The sequence below is a fragment of the Papaver somniferum genome, chromosome 6, assembly GCF_003573695.1.
Source record: "Papaver somniferum cultivar HN1 chromosome 6, ASM357369v1, whole genome shotgun sequence".
NCBI lineage: Eukaryota > Viridiplantae > Streptophyta > Magnoliopsida > Ranunculales > Papaveraceae > Papaver > Papaver somniferum.
The window spans coordinates 125427757-125447860 of record NC_039363.1 but is presented as its reverse complement, the minus strand read 5'-3'; the positions used below and the strand labels follow the sequence as shown (position 1 = coordinate 125447860).

The 20104-nt window shown below is 36.5% G+C and overlaps 2 protein-coding genes across 2 annotated transcripts; one reads left to right on the top strand and one right to left on the bottom strand.

Moving 5' to 3' along the window:
• Positions 1-8925: 8925 nt before the first annotated feature.
• Positions 8926-9752, top strand: LOC113286146 (zinc finger protein KNUCKLES-like). The gene has a single exon (XM_026534845.1). It carries the CDS (start codon positions 8989-8991, stop codon positions 9661-9663), a length of 675 nt encoding a protein of 224 aa, XP_026390630.1. The 5' UTR covers positions 8926-8988; the 3' UTR covers positions 9664-9752.
• A 1036-nt stretch (positions 9753-10788) lies between these two features.
• On the bottom strand, positions 10789-20020 carry LOC113289187 (dentin sialophosphoprotein-like). The gene is made up of 11 exons (XM_026538382.1): positions 19632-20020; positions 18351-18407; positions 16746-18262; positions 15451-15616; positions 15249-15372; positions 15038-15150; positions 14372-14938; positions 13596-13925; positions 13108-13428; positions 12365-12454; positions 10789-12080 (listed from the first exon to the last, which is right to left on the bottom strand). The coding sequence occupies exons 3-11, from the start codon at positions 18212-18214 to the stop codon at positions 11007-11009; spliced, it is 4254 nt and encodes a 1417-aa protein (XP_026394167.1). The 5' UTR covers positions 18215-18262; positions 18351-18407; positions 19632-20020; the 3' UTR covers positions 10789-11006.
• Between the last annotated feature and the right edge of the window lie 84 nt (positions 20021-20104).

Below are 20104 nucleotides of genomic sequence, written 5' to 3'. Positions count from 1 at the left end.
TATACTGAATTTTTTTAAGCAATCTACTTGTACCGTTTTTTCCGAACACTCAATCTATACTTGCACCATTTTTTCCACAGTGGCTAATATACTCCTTCACCTCTCCTCTACTCCATTTAAAAAAGCCATAGCCGTTGCTCTTATCCAAAGTTACCATCATTAGCACTAGTACTGTTGAGATCATTTAAGAACTTGTTTTGTACATCTAGTTGTAGTCTTGGATTAGTTTTCAAGAAGTATAATGTCGACTTAGTAGATAATGACGCGAGTCTTAAGATTCACTTAAAGTTTCTTGTATCATTCAAAATAAGAAAGAATAAATAAATAACTTTGCTCATCATTGTTCTTGTGTTCTTCTTGGTAAAACCATACACTTGCTAGGGCCGTTGTATGATTAAGTGGTTTGCTTCTGTTATTTTCTTTCTCAAACTAAAATATGGTTATCTGTCTAGTTGGTATGTCTTGTTATGTCATAACTTTGTTTTACAGTATTGTCTGAACTGTTTCACCAAATTTGTTTAAGGGTTTAATTCACTTTCACCAATTTTCTACTCAAACCTAGTCGGCAAACATGGTTCCAATAGTTACAACCTTGGAGACTTAGACGGTTTGTTTAACACGGCAAAGTTACAAACATGGGATATTTGAACGCTGAGAAACTCATATTTTGGTCACAGGTGGAATTACAGCCTAGCTTCCCTGGCTCTAGCCAGACCAAAAAGCCAAAAACTCTTTTTTTCCACTACTGAGTCGAAGTTGGGCTGGAAAACATCTTTAACCTGGTGCGAAAAACTGGCCAAGCCCTTCCCATACGATTTTTCTACTTCCGCCACTGATGTTGGTGATTGGTATATGCTCTCCTCTTGTCCCTCCAGAGGCCTAGGACGTGTCTTGTGTGAAGAAGCAAGATGGCACTATGACCTAATTACTGGGAAAGAAACATGTACTGGTCAAATGTCGCAGGTAGTTTGACATCCGAAGAAACGAAAAGTTGGGTATCTAAGTCTAGGATGATGGTCTGGAACTACAATATCTAGAGACTAGGGTAGTTCAAGGTCAAAACCAAGGTTCACTATACGTGGATCAAATAGTTCATGTCCTGTTTAAAAGAGGACGAACACAAAAAATATCTCCTGCAATAATGCAATAATATTATTAATTAGGATTCAAGAAGCCCACTTCTTTTGTTTGGTTTTGGAGTTATATGCATAGGTCCCTCCAAAAAAAACAAACGTGGTATAATTGAGAAACACATCTAATCAAGAAAAAGAAGAAACCCTTCAAGTGATCACTCACTCTTGTCGTCGTTGGAAACTTTCAAGTGTCTGTATCATTATTTCCAAATCTAGTAACAATCTCTTGTTTCTTTTTTTACTATTTATGTTAAGCTTAATGATTCCTTGCACAATTCTGTCTGAGGTAAAAGATGAAGTAACTAGAGAGGGGGATAAGGACAAATATGTACAGACAAGTTGGACCGTTGGAGTCATTGCTGCCTGTTGCTTCTTGCCTCTCCGGTCTTTCCATACTTCACAACTCGTAAGACTGAGAGAGAGAGCCAGTAATCCGTCACTTCTTGATCAGATGGCAGTTTGTACCATAAAAACCCTACTAACTTTAAAAATAATTAAAGAACTGCCTAAAAGATTTACTAGATTCGAATCCTGATTTGCATGTCGGTGTCATAAACCACTACTTTTTAACTAACCACCAATTCAATAGGTTATAGCTAGGAAATTAAACCCATTGGCATTCATGGAATGGAATGGTACATTAAATCAATATCATGTTGAATAACTAATCGTATAATGTCTAACTTTTTGAAGTCAGTTTGCGGTCACCTAGAGATAGTCCAAAAAGGTCGGTGCAAATATAGGTCATCATGTAATACAAATGTAAGCCCTAAATTTACAATGATGCTAACTGGGCTATCATATTGCTTGGGGGTGTACCAAATTGCAAACAAGACAAAATATTTTTGGTAAGGGATTAGTACACCCCAAGCAATATGGTGACCCCATTAGCAGCCATGTAAATTTATGAACGATGAATCTTTTCAAGATACACAATCTCCATGGTAGAAATTGGAGTTGCAATCTAGATTTCAAGCAGTGTCACAACAAACAATACGCATTCGAGATGGACTTCCAATGTCTGTGTTGTGCAATTGCCTCAACTTTTTCTTCTGCTCATCAAAGTTATTATGGAGATGATCAATATTTTGTTTTCACTTATCAAGGTTATAAACATCTTCAAGATATCTACAATATTTTAGGCACAACAAATTATGAGAATCTTGTCATTTGAGATCCTAATCATCAATAGTAAAGCAACTGTAACTTCAATTCTGATTGAACATGTTTAATCTTTATTTTTAATTAATATTGTGTTAGTAAAAATGTAATTCTATTTGTAAATAGTGAAAACCATTGAGCTTTGAAATCAAAATGTTGAATCAATTACAGTTAACTAAAACTACTAAAATTTCGAGTTCAGGGTGTGGACGTGGTGAAGATGGACCATTTAACATATCAGGGTTAAAACTAGTGATATCATGCTCCAAAGTTCTTCGTGAAGACTAGTGCTATCATGCCTCTAACATGATACATATTTGATTTACTTTAGATATGCTTTAATCAAGGTAATGGAAATTTATTTTCTTTGAGTGCTTCAGGTAAAAAAAGATATCAAGCATATCTCAAACAGATAAGGATTAATCTCTGTAAAAATTATATAGATGCCTAATTGTAACTACTTCACAAGTTATATCTAAAATAATTTTTGATCGTAATCTTGTGGAACTACAAGGTCGGGGAGACAAAGAACTCCATGTAGTTTATATCAATCTTATTCCTCGATCAATAGTTGTTATATGGTTGTATAACTGAAGAGACCGATCTTTAGAATAAACAAGAACAACGATAATTAAGATAAGATTTCGGGTAACAAAGAAATATCAAGTAAAATATAGTATGACTGAGCTTTACGCATCCCAAGTGAAGTCTTCAAAGTGGTCTATGGAGGACGACTCTTACCGCAACAAAATGCACAACGTGCCGGGATCGAGAATCTTAGTTACAGAGGTTCCTCTGCCAAAAATGATGAATAAGTCTAGGTCTCTTAAAGTTCAAATAACCATTACTTGGTTTCAAATCAAATTCGTGAATTAGTTTCTATGTTTATGAATTTATTTGATCTTAAGCAATCTTTGTTAATAGAATAATTACACGAATGGAAAGCCCGTAGCACGTGAGAAGTTTGCCTTGTTATACAAAGAATAATTTGCACATAACATTTATCAATAAGAATATATTACAAGGTCAATCACGTGAAAAGGAGAGGGCATCAAGTACACCGTCAACTTTTTCATTCGACACTATATGGATAAAACCTAATAAAATTGCAAGTAGACCAACTTAATGATCCTTCACATTATGTATATAGAGTTTATATTTCTATTTCTATCTCTTCTCAATCAGAAAGTATAGAATATGGTGTTCGTGAACCTGATTGTTAAAAAGAGTACTTGGACGATCTCAAAAATCAATATCCAAGATCAATCTAGTCTTATCCAAATAATTCAATCGGAATTATGCCAAGATTGAATACGTACTACTTCTGTAAATCCAATTATAAAAATAAACAACATAATATGGAAAAGGAAAAACACAGGACACCCGAAGTTTTGTTAACGAGGAAACCGCAACGGCAGAAAAACCTCGGGACCTCGTCCAGATTTGAACACCAAACAATATTAATCCACTACATACACTATCCTACTATCATACTTCGGACTAAAATATAATTGAGGATGAACCCACCCTCCAAGTGATTCAGTTACAAACGCGTTCCTTACGTCTCTTGAACCTCGCAAGGCTTTACACAATCGATTCCCTTAGTTGGTGTCCTTTACATCCTAAGAGTTGCTTCAACCTAATTGAAGACTTCTAATACCAATCTGCCTATAACCGATAAGCCTATTTGATTCCCTTTAGATCAAAGATCAAGGCTTGAAATCGGTTTGCAATAGACAAAGCTAGCAATCCTTACAAAACCGGAACACTTACACTCATTTAGATGAGAAGCCTGGATTCTTTATAATCTCTCAAGAACAATCTTCAACTTATCAATTAAGAATAGTTTTCAAATATTTATCTTGGGGAACCACAAAGTCTGAGACGAAGAGAACTTTGCTATTACATCTATCTTGCCTGAAAGAGATTACGAGAACCTCGATAACAGAAAAGCAAGATCAGGATACACGAACTATCAAGGAAAATTTGATGTTCACTTAAACACTTAAGAATTTAATGATGATGCACATACACAAGTGTTTTAGTGATCAATGATGTCTTAGAGGTATTTATGAGAGTCATAGTAATGCTAAACATATTTAAACAATAAGTCTTTAAGTATCTGCTAAACTTTAATGGACCGTTGGTGAAACGGCTCGTGAACCGTATATGCAGTTCACGAGTCAGGGTGCAACGGTTCGTGAACCAGTTCGCCAACTCGGCTCGTGAACTCATATGGACACGGTTCGTGAACTTCATAGCCTTTTACACCAACATTAAAAGTTCAGATCACCACGGTTCGTGAACAGTCCCCTTCTAAATTGAAGGTTTGCGAACAAGTTTGCCAACTGTCATGTATTTCAGAAACTCGGATATCTATGGTTTTGAACTGGTTCGCCAACCTACCTTGAGTTGAAATATCAGAAGTTCTGAATCTCTCTCTTTTGACGTTTGAAACTTTCCCAAATGATAAATCATTGATTTAGTTATTTTCGAATTGATCCACAAATTAATTTTTGAATAAGAAAATTGTTTCGAACTAATATTGTTAAATATCTTTAAACATCCAATGCTTGGGTCATATTTCTAATGTTTGACAAGACAAGCTTGACTCGAAATTTCTTCTTTGCATTAAATCTACTATACGACATATGATATAGTCTCATAATATAGAATGGTAAGAGTAAAGTAGAATGGTTCAGTCTTCACATACTTGTTGATGAAATCTCCAACTGTTTTTATTGATCTTAAGTCTTCGAGGGTGATGTCTCATACTCAACTACCAAATTATAACCTAGTCCAAGACATGACTTAGCATACTAGAAATAAAGATATAGTTTTGTTCAACTAACATTGACATCATGCATGAGACTGAAAAACTTGTAGGTTCAACCGAGTATTGCTCTAACATCCCGTATTAGCCATATGGTTCGGGTACCATAAAGCAAACATGGGACTTCAGAACACTCAAAATCAGTGTAGCTCATGAGCCGAAAAACTAAGGTCGCGAACCCTAGATGTTGAGTTTATACATGAACATACAAAAAAGTCCACAGTTGGCGAATTACAAAAATCGCGAACTTTGTGTAATTTGTAATACCCCGATATTCGGCAGTGGTTGGCCGAATGGAATATAAGTAATGATTTTTCCTCTAACATTGGGGCCTTTTCAGCACAATTGGTTCTAGAGTTGGCAGAAAACTCTGCAGCTAAGCGTGCTCGGACGGGAACAATCATGGGATGGGCGATCTCCCGGGAAGTTGCTGTTGGATGACTGCAACGATGCCCGTTGAAAACCCCACACTGCCGGATAACCGCAGTGGCTAAATGGGGATAATATAAGTGGAGGGACGGGTCATTACAAATGGTATCAGAGTCGATGACGGGTAACCTACCGAGGGTGGGAAGATACGCTTGACGGGGTTAGTCCAGGTGCTTCTCATGAGGGACATGGAACGTCGGATATTTGAGCTTGTATATATATTATGGAGCCGAGGATGGCTCCAATTTAAGGTGGTGATATTTTATTACCACAATATTCGGCAGTGGTTGGCCGAATGGAATATAAGTAATGATTTTTCCTTTCCTAACACCGAGGCCTTTTCGGCAGATTTGGCAGAAAATTCTACAGTTAAAGTGGAGAAGTATCAGTGGAGGGACGGTTCATTACACACTTTGTTGCTCAACAACATTAAGTTTTGCACAGTTCGTGAATTACCATTTTGAGTTCGGGAACTCTAATGCAACTTAATGTTTTAGGATCTTCTTGGAATATAAGTAATGATTTGTCCTTTCCTAACACCGAGTCCTTTTCAGCAGAGTTGGCAAAAAACTCTACAGTTAAAGTGGGGAAGTATCAGTGGAGGGATGGGTCATTACACACTTTGTTGTTCAACAACATTAAGTTTTGCACAGTTCGTGAACTACCATTTTCAGTTCGTGAACTCTAATGCAACTTAATGTTTTAGGATCTTCTTCACAAATATAATTTTATTGGATAATAGAACTGTTCTAAACCTCAAATGTGATAAACCATATGATCCTCCAATGCTTAAGTTCGTGTTTAGATATTAATCAAGTAGAAGCTTCAACTCCAAACTTCTTCTTTAATAACTCATCATATACTAAAGTCATAAGAAATTGTCTCGGAAGATATAATGGTATATATAATAGGTAAATAAGATAGTCAGTATTCACATACCTTTGTTGATAAAGTTCTCATCGATGTCTTCGTGTTCTTCCGTCTTCAATGGTATTTGGTGATTTCTGATACTCAATTATTTAATCCTAGTTCGAAACTGATTTTAGTAGACATTAAATCAAGAAATAGTTTTGGTCATCTAACATTGAAAAGAAGCTTGATATACTAACACTTGCGAGTTCAACCGAGCATGGTATAACACTTTATGCATCAATAACCTTCAGAGATTAAAGCAACATTAAAGGTCAGTTCTAAGCTTATTTGGGTATAACAATTATTCAAACTCCAAGACGCAATACTGTTGGTGTTTCCGTTATCTGCACAATTTTTTTTATCAATGTTCAGCCAAAAATTCAATGGACACACTGCAATGCATTTAATGATGCACAATTTTATGAATAAAAGCGTCTTCTTCTCCACTATACTTTATGGGGTGAACTTTTGGTCTAGATGATCGAGCTACAGGATAAGATTGTTAAAACAAGAGAGAATAGTAGAGACTTATTTGAGATGTGAGATGTAAAGAAGGTGTGAGTTGAAATGTGGGTGAGAGTGGATATATATAGGATATATATCGCGCGGCAATGAAACTGCCACGAGATACATCCTAATCCTATGTTGAGTAGTTGTCCATCTCATAGTTGTGGAAAATTGGCAGATATCTCGTAAGATTTTCCCTTACATCAAGAAACTTATAACAATGTTTTTTTGTTTTGTTTGCTTATCTATCACACTTCTAACTATATTAATATTATTAAAAGCATACCCCGAGTTATTAAAACGCATACAGAGAAGTCATTCATAAGATTTTGGATTACAGGTGTATACAACATGTCGCTTAATGAATTTTGGATCAGAAGAGATTCTAAGTCATGATTCAATTCAACTAGTGAATTTTTGTCACTCACATAGTAGATTCCCAGTCACATTAACAAGTTTGAATAGTTGGGTCGCAAGACACAACTAAGATCATACGCCAATTTCTAGGCCTTGGGAAATTTTTTGTTGTTATAATAACATATTTTGAGTCATATGTATAATTAGTAGCGTTAACCCGAACCTTTTAACTCCACGGAACCCTAACCTTTCTTTTTTTAGATTATGGTTCATAATAATATTTACGGGGGTAAATTATCATCGCTAGGATTAAGCCGCTTAGATTAGAATACAGTGAACGATTGATAGGTTTAATTAATAAATGAATTAACACATTTAGACCCGCCAAACCCGCCTACATTAGCCCAATAGGTAACATGTTGTCTCCTCCAACCATATGGTATATTTTTGGTTGTTTGGGTGCATTTAAGACGATGGTGCATCATATTCGTCAAGGAGGTTGAGACAAGTTTTGGGATACAATTGAAGATACAAGCTAACATTGTGGATTTTAAATCATGGTCATCTTTCAGGTTGAAGTATGGATTTTGAGTCAGGAGGTAATTTTTCTTCCCAACGAGACAGATTTTGGGCCATTAATCGAATTCGGATCACATGAAAAAATTTGTGTCAAGCTTTTGGATTTCGGACAGTGGCAAGTACCAAGTCACTATACAATATAGATCGCCAGAACAATTTTATTCTCGTAGCAAATTTATTAGGTCATAGGTTCTGATCTCACTGATTGAGCATTATTTTATTATGCTAAAGATGAGTCTGGGATGCGGGGGAAAATATGAGTTAGCCATGCAATGATTTGGGATTCCTTGCAAATTTTGTCTTATTTGAGGTCATGTGGCAAATTTTAGGTAAAGAGACAAGTTTTCGTTTCGGTTAACAAGTGCACTACGAAGGTAGATCTAAACTCACATGATAGATGCTGGGTTAGGCTGCTAATTTTGTGACAAGCATTAGTTAACATTGGTAAACTTGTGGTCATTTCGGATATAATATGTTCTGGTTCATATTTTAGGTTATGGATCAAACTTTAGAATATGATGTAGGTTTTTAGTTAGTAGATTAATTGAATTTGAGTAAAGTATCAAAATGTTAATTTCAATGTTAATTTTTAAAATGGTAGATCGTGAGGTTTAATATCTGGAGACACTAGCTTTAATAAGAATATAGAGCTGTATAACAAGAATATAGTACCAAAAAATTAACTTCAAATTTATCATCATTTGGATTTTATAAATAAATGTCCACCGATATTGAAATTTGTGAAATATGTGAGAATATATGTGTCAACGGATCTTCTCCTTTACGATTTCTTTTTGGTTCATGCTACAAATTTTGGGTTACTTCGAATACTCGTGGATCCCCTGGAACTTCAACCTCATATAAGCGTCACAAACTAGGTGGTCCCACCACCACTAACTCTTCCCTTTATTTAGTAGTTCAACTTCAGTTGTTACTTATTCAACCCTACCACTCTCTCTTGTTATTTATTCCCTTCGATCTACTCATTTTTAAAAGCATAGGGAACCCAATCAATCGATATCTCCTTCTCTTTAGTTTCTTCCTCAGCTTAATTCTCATTATATCACATCTGAATTTATGGAGAATATACAAAGGGTCCAAATGATCTCCCAGAGAGAAGCAGTTACACAACAACATGTTACACAACAACATGCTGAAAGTTATCCAACAAGAGAAATTCAAGTGAGCAATCAAGACAACAATGGTCCGATCAGAACCAACAACAACAGCAACAAGAGAGAATGTTTAGAATTAATGCTTGGTAGAACATCTAGCAGCAGGGAATCTAAAGAGTATCATCAAACAAAACCCACATTCCACAAGATCTTTACATGCAACTTCTGCATGAGGAAGTTCTATAGCTCACAAGCATTAGGTGGTCATCAAAATGCTCACAAGAGAGAAAGAGGAGTTGCTAGAAGGTATCATTCCCATAAGCTAATGATGATGAGTTTACCTTACATTCATACTACTCCAAGAACACTTGGTGTTAGTACTCACTCGATGGTCGTGCAAAATCCAAACATATCAGATGGAAACACTGTTGGCCATTTTATTGATGGGGAAGCCTCGTGTAGTGCGATTACACAGCCGGCAAAGCAACACTCGACAACAACAACACATACTGATATGATATGGCCTGGAAGTTTTCATGTTGATAATCATCATCCACACCAAGTAGTGTTCTCAAATGGTCAATCATCGTCATCATCAACCGATGATAATCCACTTAATTTGAATCTCTGTCTTTGATAACTTGCACGCTGTCGTGTGCCACATCGTCAAAAAGTCGCTTGTTTCAGTTAAATGATGGTTGGCCCTTGATAGTTTCCAAGCGTCAAACCTATGTGTTGTGTTGATTGAATTTAAATATTAAATTGTGTCAATGTCTATATCTATATATTTCAATGCTTACAAGTACGTACAGAACTTAAATGTCGAATTAGGTTCATGTAATACTTTTTTTATGCATCTTAATATATTAAGTATTTAAATGAGGGGCTGAGGTTTTTATCTGTGGTGCAGGCCATGGGCTATTGTTCTTTGTTCAGTTCTTAAATGCCTACTGTTGGTGAAACTTTCCGGATTCAGGGTTTTCGATTCAAATGAGTAGTTGTTAAGAATGATAGAAAATTACTTCCTCCGTTTTCAAAAAATAACCAGGTTTTTTTTTTTGATATGTCAAAAAAATAGGTTTGTTTTCATATATGGAAAGTCAAATGTATGATTTTACTAATATATTCATAGAGGGACCATTTTTCTCTCTCCATTTTTTTTCATAATATAAAAAAGAGACCATTTTTTTCTCCTCTTTCTCTAATAAGAGATGAGTGGAGACCAAATGATAGATTAGGAAAAAATATATAAAAGTGACTCCAATGATTAGTTTTTTTTAATTTTTGTGAAAATCAAACAAGTTTATTTTTTAAAAACGAACAGAGTATGTGAATATCTTCTCAACTGTTGATCAGATCAAGAGCTCGTGGACTAGGATTAAACAGACCAACATCAACAACCTAATACTGTTTTCTATTTTGTTTTCTTCTATAATAATATAGTTTTATGTAGAAAGAAAAGTGATTATGGTTGTCACTCAGATGAGTCAAATCTGTGTTCAGTGTTTCCATTTCATTTGTTTGCTAGCCAGCAAATCCGATCATAGATGTTGGATTCTATGATACTTTTACAAGCAAACATGGACCCTTAACAATTTAAAGCTAGCAGCCCGGCTTTACAGGAACTGTTTATATGTGAAGTGTGAACGTGCATGAGAATAAAAGATGATCAGAATGACTACTACAGTAAACAGAGTTGAAACATTCACTCAGCCGTACTATGAGGGGGACTAAGACATGGGAGTTTACTGACAGTACAAGAGATTAAAATTTTTAAATGCATATCAATATTGACTTGTGCGCATTCAAAACCTGTAAAAATGTCTCCATGGAATTCTAGGCTGCTAACAAATAGCAGGATCCCATGAGAAATAAGATGGAATGGATGAATCTACTCTATAACTACCAGTGCAAGAGGCCAAAAACTGCCAACCAAAAATTACATGGAATTCAACATTTGATATCTTTCCTACACCTATTTCACCCAATTGATCTTCTACTTCTAGTCCTAACCTGCGTTTGAGTCACCTCCTGCTTTGTGTTTCGACTGCTTCTTCTCGTAGGTGTTTGTGATTTACTGAAACCTGTTGGCTTGTTAGGTTTTGCTGGTGTTTGAACCTCCTGCGTCTGAGTCGCCTCCTGCTTTGTGTTTCTTTGGCTACTTCTTCTTGGAGGTGCTGGTGATTTGCTGGAACCTTCTGGTCTACTAGGTTTTACTGGTGTTTGAACCTCCTGCTTCTGAGTCGCCTCCTGCTTTGTGTTTCTTTGGCTACTTCTTCTTAGAGGTGTTTCTGATGTGCTGGAACCTGCAGGATTACTAGGTTTTACTGGTGTTTGAACCTCCTGCGTCTGAGTCGCCTCCTGCTTTGTGTTTCTTTGGCTACTTCTTCTTGGAGGTGTTTGTGATTTGCTGGAACCTGCAGGATTACTAGATTTTACTGTTGTTTGCACCTCTGTCGATGTTTTATCTTCCACGTCAGTTTTTCTTCTTTTGTTTCTCAGGTTTGAGCTGAGTGATTTCTGTGGACTGCTTTCAGCTGCAACGGCCTTGTTATTAATTGGGGAACCTGGGTTTTGTTCCTGCTTAGCTTTCGAAACAGCAACTCTGCCAGGAGTTTTCTTTTCTTTAGCCTTGGCTCCTTTTCCATTTGTTTGAGCAAGCTTGCTCTTGCTTGGAGAAGCTTTATTATCTCTTTTAGCAGCCTTGCCATTAACTGCAGAACTCAGTTCTCTTTCCTGCTTGACATTTGACACAGCTTTACTATCGAGAACGTTCTTTTGTTTAGCCTTGCCAGTTTTTCCACTTGTTTGGGCAAGCGCGTTCTTGCTTGGGGAAGCTTTATCTCTTTTACCAGCCTTATCCGCAACTGCTGAACCTGGTTCTTGTTCTGGCATAACATTCACAATAGCATCACTATTAGGAAGGCTGCTTTGTTCAGTGTCGGAGTTTTTTCCATTTGTTTGGACGTGCTTGATTTTGCTTGGAGAAGCTTTATTTTTTTTACCACTTGAATGGCGCAGGCTCCAACGAGTGTTATTAAACCATTTATTGACCTGTATCCATAGAATAAAAAGAATCAGCATGAACAATGTGATGGTGTAATGCAGGGTTTTAGACATGGATTACAAGATTTCATGTAGTTCATAACTTCATTTTTATAAATTGGTTGCATTGGAAAACTCAAACGAAGAAATTGCTTGCATGTAGACAACAAACACGCCCAAGGAATTCAAGTTCCCTAAAATTCTTATTTATAGATTCGTAAAATCCCCGGGGAAAATATGAAAGTTCCATACAAATATAGTATCTCTAATTGAAAGGGAACATTAGAAGAGACCTGTTGGACAGTGAGTCCTAATTCTTCTGCCAATTTTTCCTTTGTTTCCGGCGTTGGATACTCATTTTCCTTCAATGCTTCAAAGAGCCTCTGCATATCATATTTCAGGAAACATTTAAAGGGGAGTGCTAAGAAATTGGTAGAACTCCAAAATGTTACTAATGCACTTACCATTATAAGCGTAAGTATGACACTTATGATTATTAACAGGTATGATACTATTTTCCCTAAGTGAGTGAAGGATGACAACTTGTCGCTGTAACATGGTCAGTCATGTTTGGTTCGCCACTATAAGGAATCATAGGACACATTGCCCGTGGGTTAGGCTTACCAGAATCTGACAAGCATACAGCCAACAAACAGATCCTTACTGTACAGGTAAATTTTGATAACTAATTACCTGGACTTCAGATTTATATATTAACGGAAAATAATGTCCACTAACTCCAAGTTTTCACGTTTACTTTAATGTTTGTTGTTTTTCTTTTTGCAAAACAATGATGAATATACCAAGGAATCAAAGAGTATGCATCCATCAGAACTGGATATAGGAATCCTAAAAGTTGATTAACTAACCGAATTCAGAGAAAATACATCGAAGTTAAGAAAGACTTCAAAATGCTCCAAAACAAGGATGCAGTGACAATGTAGAACCTAAATGTTGAAATAATTTGATCGGGTAAAAAGCAGATGTAAAGGTAAAAGCAGGTGATAATTCTACAGCTATATGTATCAGATATTACCTGAGCAACATCTTTTCCAAGTTTCGTAGCAGCTGATGCCCTTTTCTCAATACTATCAGGTTCTAAACCTTGATTCCCTGAACCAGATGCTGTATTATTTGCACCTCCAAATTTCAGCTTCTTTGCAGATATTTTCTCCTTATTATCTGACTTTCTTTTTAAAGTACTTGTGTTTTTGGCATTCTCTCCCCTTCCTGGAGTTTTATAATTTTCATTTGAAGATAAGACTGATTCTTTTCCTTGGCCATCCTTTTTAGTCCCCACCCCATCTACATCCACCAAGTCTTCATGTTCACGTGAATCAGACGATACATGGGTCTCCTGTATAATAATGGCATGATGAAAAAAGATAAGTAAATGATGCCTAAGGAAGAAAACCATGACTTACATAGATTGGACAACTGCGAGAAGGTTAACATTAGAAGTTGCTATATGCACTTGCTGCCGGTGTGCTTTCAGGCCTCGCTTGATATAAGTTGCAAAATTACCTGAGCCACAGCTTTTCCACGTCTGTTAGACGCTGACGCTCTTTTCTTGCTAAGATCAGGCTCCTTCCCCTCTTTTTGTGAAACAGATACTATATTCTTTGCATTTTCAAAATCCAGTTTCTGCCGGGATCTTTCCTGTTCATTTTCTTTCTTCTTTGAACTATTTTTTGTGGTCTTGGAATTTGACCCACTTCTCGTAGTTCTCGAGTTTTCTATAGGAGATAAAACAGATTCATTTCCACCACCACTATTCTTTCCTTCACCCACTCCATCTGCATCCACCCAGTCTTCATCATCACTTGAATCAGAAGAAACATTTCCATAGGTCTCCTGCATGAAAAGAAAAAGAAAAAAAAAATCAGCAAGAGGTTTCCAAGGGTAAAAACTGTTAAGTAGCATAAAATATACATCATGTAATCATGCTTGGGTTTGCCAGTGTGTTGACCACAAGGAGTTAAAGGGACGAGAGGGAAAACATTAGCAGTATAAATTTTAAACCACATAACCAATGGTCAGCCATGCTTTCAAATAGCTAATAGAATGTCATCCGCCATTTTAATTATCTTATCTTCTCATCTCTTGAGCAGTTAATTTAACTTGTTCGGTGTGTTAACCAGTAGGAGTTCACCATAATTGTTATAAGAATAATACGATCAAATGTATGAATAGCTGCATAGGGTAAACGGCCTTTTCCTAATCATAGCGATACATAAACTGCTGAATATGATAAACATTGCAAAAGCATCAAACATATGCAAGACTGAGAAGAATCTTACATCGTGCAACTTTTTATAGTCAAACTGTTTGCGGGTCCGTTTTCCTGATATAGGAGAAGCATCTCCTTGCTCAAGTATGGATCTCAACTCGGGATTTATTGTCTCTTTCTTTCCTTTAGTCTTTTTAGGACCTTGGTGATCAGAGCCATGGAGAGGATTGGGACCGTCTACTGAAGAGGGCGTCCGAACTTCATCTCCGCCTAAAGACCCTTTACCATCATCACTTAATGGAGCAGAGTCTCCAGAGTCGGACGAAAAACCTGAGGAAGAACTTTCATCTTTATTAACTTGTTCATCAACATCCATAGCATCAGGATTATAATCATCATCATCCGAATCATCAGAGGGAAGCCCTAAGTATGGATCTTTCTGGGGTAAATCCTCCGCGTCATCAGATGCAGAAGAACAATCAGATTCATCAGAACTTGAGCCTTCCTCGTCTTTTTGCTCATCTAAGTCTAGCCTATCAGGGTCATAATCATCATCCTCAGAGTCATCTGATGGTAAGCCGAGGTAGTCCTCCAATTTGTTTCCAGCTGTTGTCGTACCTGCTTCAGGAAAAACCTTCTGCATACGGAAAAAGAGTAATACAGGGATGGGCTTCATCAATAGGGCAGTTGGTCAGAGAATACAAACAGATAAAACACTAAATGCTTCGTAGCTTACCTCCCAGTTATCCTCAATCGATAGATCGGTTCCTAGGTTGTCATTAAGCAAATCGATACAATCCGCTTTACAATCACATGCTGGGCAGAGCCAACCCTCATCTCCAGGAGGAACTGCAAGACAAAATTAAAGAGATGGTATAGATCCGCACTCGTACAAAAATATCAAACTGAACATAGCACTTGTATCACAAACGTGGTTTGAGTTTTACTTTCTTCATTCAACAAGGGGGAATCCAAACACTTCTGATGAAAACCACGGGTGCAAAATCCATCACAGAGTATAATGTCATTATCAGTAGACAACTCCTTTGACCCGCATTTAGCACAAAAGATCTGCCAAATTGGAACAAGTAAGACGTCAGTTATAGAATAGAGTGAATAAAGCTATTGAGATAAAGACAGTTTGCATACATCCTCACTGTCAATCTCTCCATCAGAGTCAAACAGCGATTCTTGAAATTTTCCTTCATCACATAAAGATTCAATATGTTGAAACATATCACGGATTTTCAGTTTACATCGTAGAATTTCAGCAGTGGCACGTTGAAGCTCTTTCTCTGGTCTTACTTTTTCAGCGCTGCAAATATATGAAACGAGTTAGGTTCGCAAAATATAAATAACCTTCTCTTCAATCATAAGTAAGTTCCCAATGGTAATGCATAGTGTAAAGAGTAGTGAGACATCTAGAAAAGCTCGGATAAAAATTACTATAGATCAAGCTCCCTCCTTACTAACAAAAAGCAACGGAGAAACAATACGAAACAATCTTCCTTCATCAGTATCGAGCAAACTATAAAACAAACCAGTCAGGGGTACACATACCAAGAATAACTATGATAATTTATTGAATAGATAGTCATTATATAGCTAAATAAACCTCTTTATTCCAGGAGATGAATGACACACACAAATGAGTCACACATACTCTAGGATCATGACCTACCAATATTACGTTATCTTATGTAAAACTTATAAAAGGGATATCGAAACTATAAACCATAAGGCAGGACGAAAAGACCTGTCAAGAAGTCAAACAAAAAATCAATGGAACAAAATGCAACATGTTTCCACTCACGTCAACATATGGAACCAACGTTCAATTGTTATATGTGGATCAACAGTTACAGAATATTAGTCGAGTACGTATGAATCAGAAAATTATAATTAGTTGTGTAACAAAGGGCAACAAATGCTTTTCACGTTAATTTGTCACTTCTTGAAACATAAATGGTGTCTAATGCGCCACAGCACTAATTCTGCGGAAACTTCCACATCTTCTGAATTTTCTAAATCTCTAATGAGGTCCGAAAACAGCACACTTACTCACCTCTATGTTATGGTCATCCACAAGATTTTCCAATTTCTTTTATGTTAACCTTAACGAGAAGAAATGATTCTATGTCTAACACCACGTGCAACACATGTAACACCCGGTAGTTTTCAGAAATTTGGGACTTCAAAGAAACAGTTGCAAAATTTGCAATACAGCTGTCACCAAAACTGTTAGTGAATTTTCAATCTGAAAAGAAACTACTATTGAGTTGACATCATAGTTAGAAATTAAAAAGGAGAACTGCAATACATAATAACCAAGTCAAAAACAGATAAAACCTGCAGTGAGAAAACTCATAAGATAAGTGGAAAGAAACTCTAGATGACTCTAGAGTACAAAATAATGCACCAATATAAGCGTACTAAATACGAACCTTAATCCTTTCCAGCCATCACCAGAATAAGCTTCGATCAGGCTATGCTCATAGTTTGTTTTATTCAGCAAGTATCTTACACGCTTCTTAGTTTTCTCAAATACGTTATCCAACGTTTTATTTGTTCTTTTCCTCTTTTTTCTTGTTTTAGCTACTTCAGTATTGATATTTTCAGAGACACCAACTGGATCAGGTGCCTTAGATGTGTCACGTAACCTAGACCGAAGAACTCTAGGACTCCTAAGAGCAGATCTTACTGCATGTTTTTTCTTTTTCGAGTTTGGGGAACCCCTGTGTTTCTTAGGCTCAGACACTTCAACATTCTTGCTCAAATTAGGAGTCTCCAAGAGTTCATTGTCACCAATACCATGTCCTGCAAATTTGGAGGCCGGAGTTTCACTTTGTCCATCTCCATTGTCGGGTTCTAGTTTTTGTTCCACCAAGTTCTGTTTAGGACTTGGATTCTTAATTCTAAGACTATCTTCCAGAATTGGAGAAGCTATGTCGATCGCTTCATGTTGCACCGCTTCAAAACCAGATTCCTGTTTTTGTTCCAGAATGTTCTGTTCATGGCCTGAACTCTTTACAGGAGAACTATTTTCTTGAGTTGGTAAAGTGACATCACTCATAATCTTTACATCTTCAGCGGTAGATTCAAGCTTTTGATCCAAAATGCTCAGTTTAATACTTAAACATTGCAGAGTACCATTTTCCCGCGCTGGCAAAGTTAAATCAATAGCTGCAGTTTGTTCATTTCCCACACCAGTTTCATCTTTTTGATCCAGAATGCTCTGCTCAAGACTTGAGTTTGTTGTTACAAAACCATTTTCTTTGGTCTGAGAAGAATTTGTATCACATTGTACATCTCCAGTGACATTTTCTTTGGTGTTAATTGTAGGACTATTTTCCTGAGTCGGACAAGCTACATCTATCACTTCACTTTGCGCAACTTGAAAATCAGATTCCTGCTTTTGTTCCAGAATGTTCTGCTGAGGGCTTGAACTCTTAATTGGAGGAATAGTGACATCAATGACAGTAACCTGTGAATCTTCAATGGTAGATTTTTCTTTCTTATCCAGAACAATCTGTTCAAGGCTTGAACTCTGCTTAGTAAAAGTGAACTCAATAGCTGCAGTTTGTTCCTCTCCCGCTCTAGATTCAATTTTTTTATTCAGAATGCTCTGCTCAAGAATTGTGCTTGTAATTTTGATGTCATTTTCTTTTGTCTGAGAAGAATTTGTGTCGTGGTGTACATCTTCAGGGCCACAATCATGTTTCTGTTCTAAACTATTGAGTGAGCTTGAGTTTTCCATTCTGAGACTATTTTCCTTTGTCGAAGAAGAAGTGTCCACAGCTTTCGTTTGTCCATTCCCAAAGCTGAATTCATGTGTTTGATCCCCAGCTTCTTGCTTAGAGCCCGGACACTTTGCTATGAGACAATCTTCCTGAATTGGGGAAGTAACATCCATAACTCAGCCTAAAATATATCTGGATATCCAAACAGCTTACACTTAGATCTGTAATACAATTAAAAACTTCAAGTCAGTGAGCAATATAGAGCTCCGTCCTGATTATCAGCAATAGCAGATCAAAAAACATGGTCACCTTTTTAAGAGAGGAAACAGTCCTGGTTTGAAGGTGTTCAGATGTATCTTGACATTCCTGCGAGAGACATGACAAAGAGGGTTAGTAATAGATGGTAAGTAGTTCACAAGAGAGAGCCGTAACAAACATTAACGACTTATCAATACCAAAACAAGAAGTGGGCATTCGACACCAAGAAAATGACTAAGGAGGTACATACAGTTGCACATTCTAAAACAAAAGGTTTTGGAGTTCACTTACTACGGTTGAGGTTTCTAAATTGTATCATGAGCCAAACATAAACTCTGACGGGATGAACGTTAGGTTCTGATTGAAGTTTGAATAGAGCTTTTAAAAAAAAAGAGGCAAAAGTTGTGAAATTTCACAATACTTTCACAACCCATGTGCCTCCATAAACATATCTAAACTTCAAATAAAATTAAAAATTTAATCTCCATAAACTTGACTACTCGGTCATTTTTCAGACTTTCAAAATTTGAATATCCACCAGATAGTGCTGACAGTTCTCACACCAAAGTTCAAATTTACATAAGCTTAGGACACAATTGTTTAGGTGCAATCCATAGAACAATCAGCAATAAACCAAAAAAAATATGGTAGCTGAGGGTGTGCAGATTCTTAGGCGTATAAAAACCTCTTAAATTTCAGAGTTTACACAATACCACGACAGAAACTAGAAACAAAGTATGATAAGAGGTGATATGACAATAACATTACAAGTGCAGGTGATCAAGTCATGAATTCTACGAGGTGTAAGTTCAACCATTGAAAATTTCCAAGTTCCACATTCCAAAGAGACTATAACAAGATGCTAAAAACAAAAACAAGAATCAACCATCTCAAAAAGTCGCAGATCCACTCTCCACCATTTCGAGAGAAATTACAGCCATCACAATAAAACAACCAACTACTTATAAGACAATGGAACAATGCGAACAGCTCCACCGCCTTACCGTAAAACTATCAAAACACGAGTTAAGAATTCTCCAGAAATCCAGTGGAAGTATTACCATATTCCACACATTTGAAGTGCGATAAAGATTGATTAATCTCCACTTATGCATAACTTAACCACATTGTCGCACAGATCAAAACCCTAACTTCACCACATCGGTCTATGCAATTAAATCTAAAAACAAAAAATGTACTAAATTTCCAGGTTCTAAGTTTCTAACCCCAAAACAAAAACAAAAAAAAAAAAAAAAGACGAACTTGAGCTTAGAAAAAAACTCGCACAAGACAACCAAAATGGATAAAATACTGAGACAGAGTATAACTAACCTCAGAATACCATTGAATCTTGTGCAGCAACCACCAACACCACCAAGCAAGAAAAAGTGAAGATGAAAAAAAAGGAAAAAAAAAAAAAAAATTCTGCTTTACTCTTCTACCCTAAAACCAAAATGAAATGTGGTTTTAGAATAATTAATAGATTATTTAAGACATGAGAGTTTGTATTTTCTGTTGGATTTTTTCTTTGGGTTAGTTTGAAGAGAAGATTTAGAAGCTCGTGTTGGCTGTTTGGTTATACTACTAGACGATGTTCAGATTTCTCAGATTATCGATCTACCTTCTTCTTGCTTGCTTCTTTCTGCTGTAAGCCAGGCCGAGATCTCTTTGTTATTATTAGCCGTGTGGAAATAAAAGAGGAACTCCTCTATCAAAACTTCTACAGGAAAAAAGGAAAGGGAATGTGATAAAACGGATCGGGTTTTAATAAACCCGGGGTTTCTATCGATGCTTAAAAAACAAGG

Bases quoted from the DNA above. Each gene is read 5' to 3' on its own strand.
- LOC113286146 (XM_026534845.1), top strand. From the start codon at position 8,989: ATGGAGAATATACAAAGGGTCCAAATGATCTCCCAGAGAGAAGCAGTT.
- LOC113289187 (XM_026538382.1), bottom strand. From the start codon at position 18,214: ATGGATGTTACTTCCCCAATTCAGGAAGATTGTCTCATAGCAAAGTGT. The intron at 13,429-13,595 runs GTAATTTTGCAA...ATTATTATACAG, and splicing joins GTGGAAAAGCTGTGGCTCAG to GAGACCCATGTATCGTCTGA. The intron at 12,455-13,107 runs GTAATATCTGAT...TATGATATGCAG, and splicing joins TTGGAAAAGATGTTGCTCAG to AGGCTCTTTGAAGCATTGAA.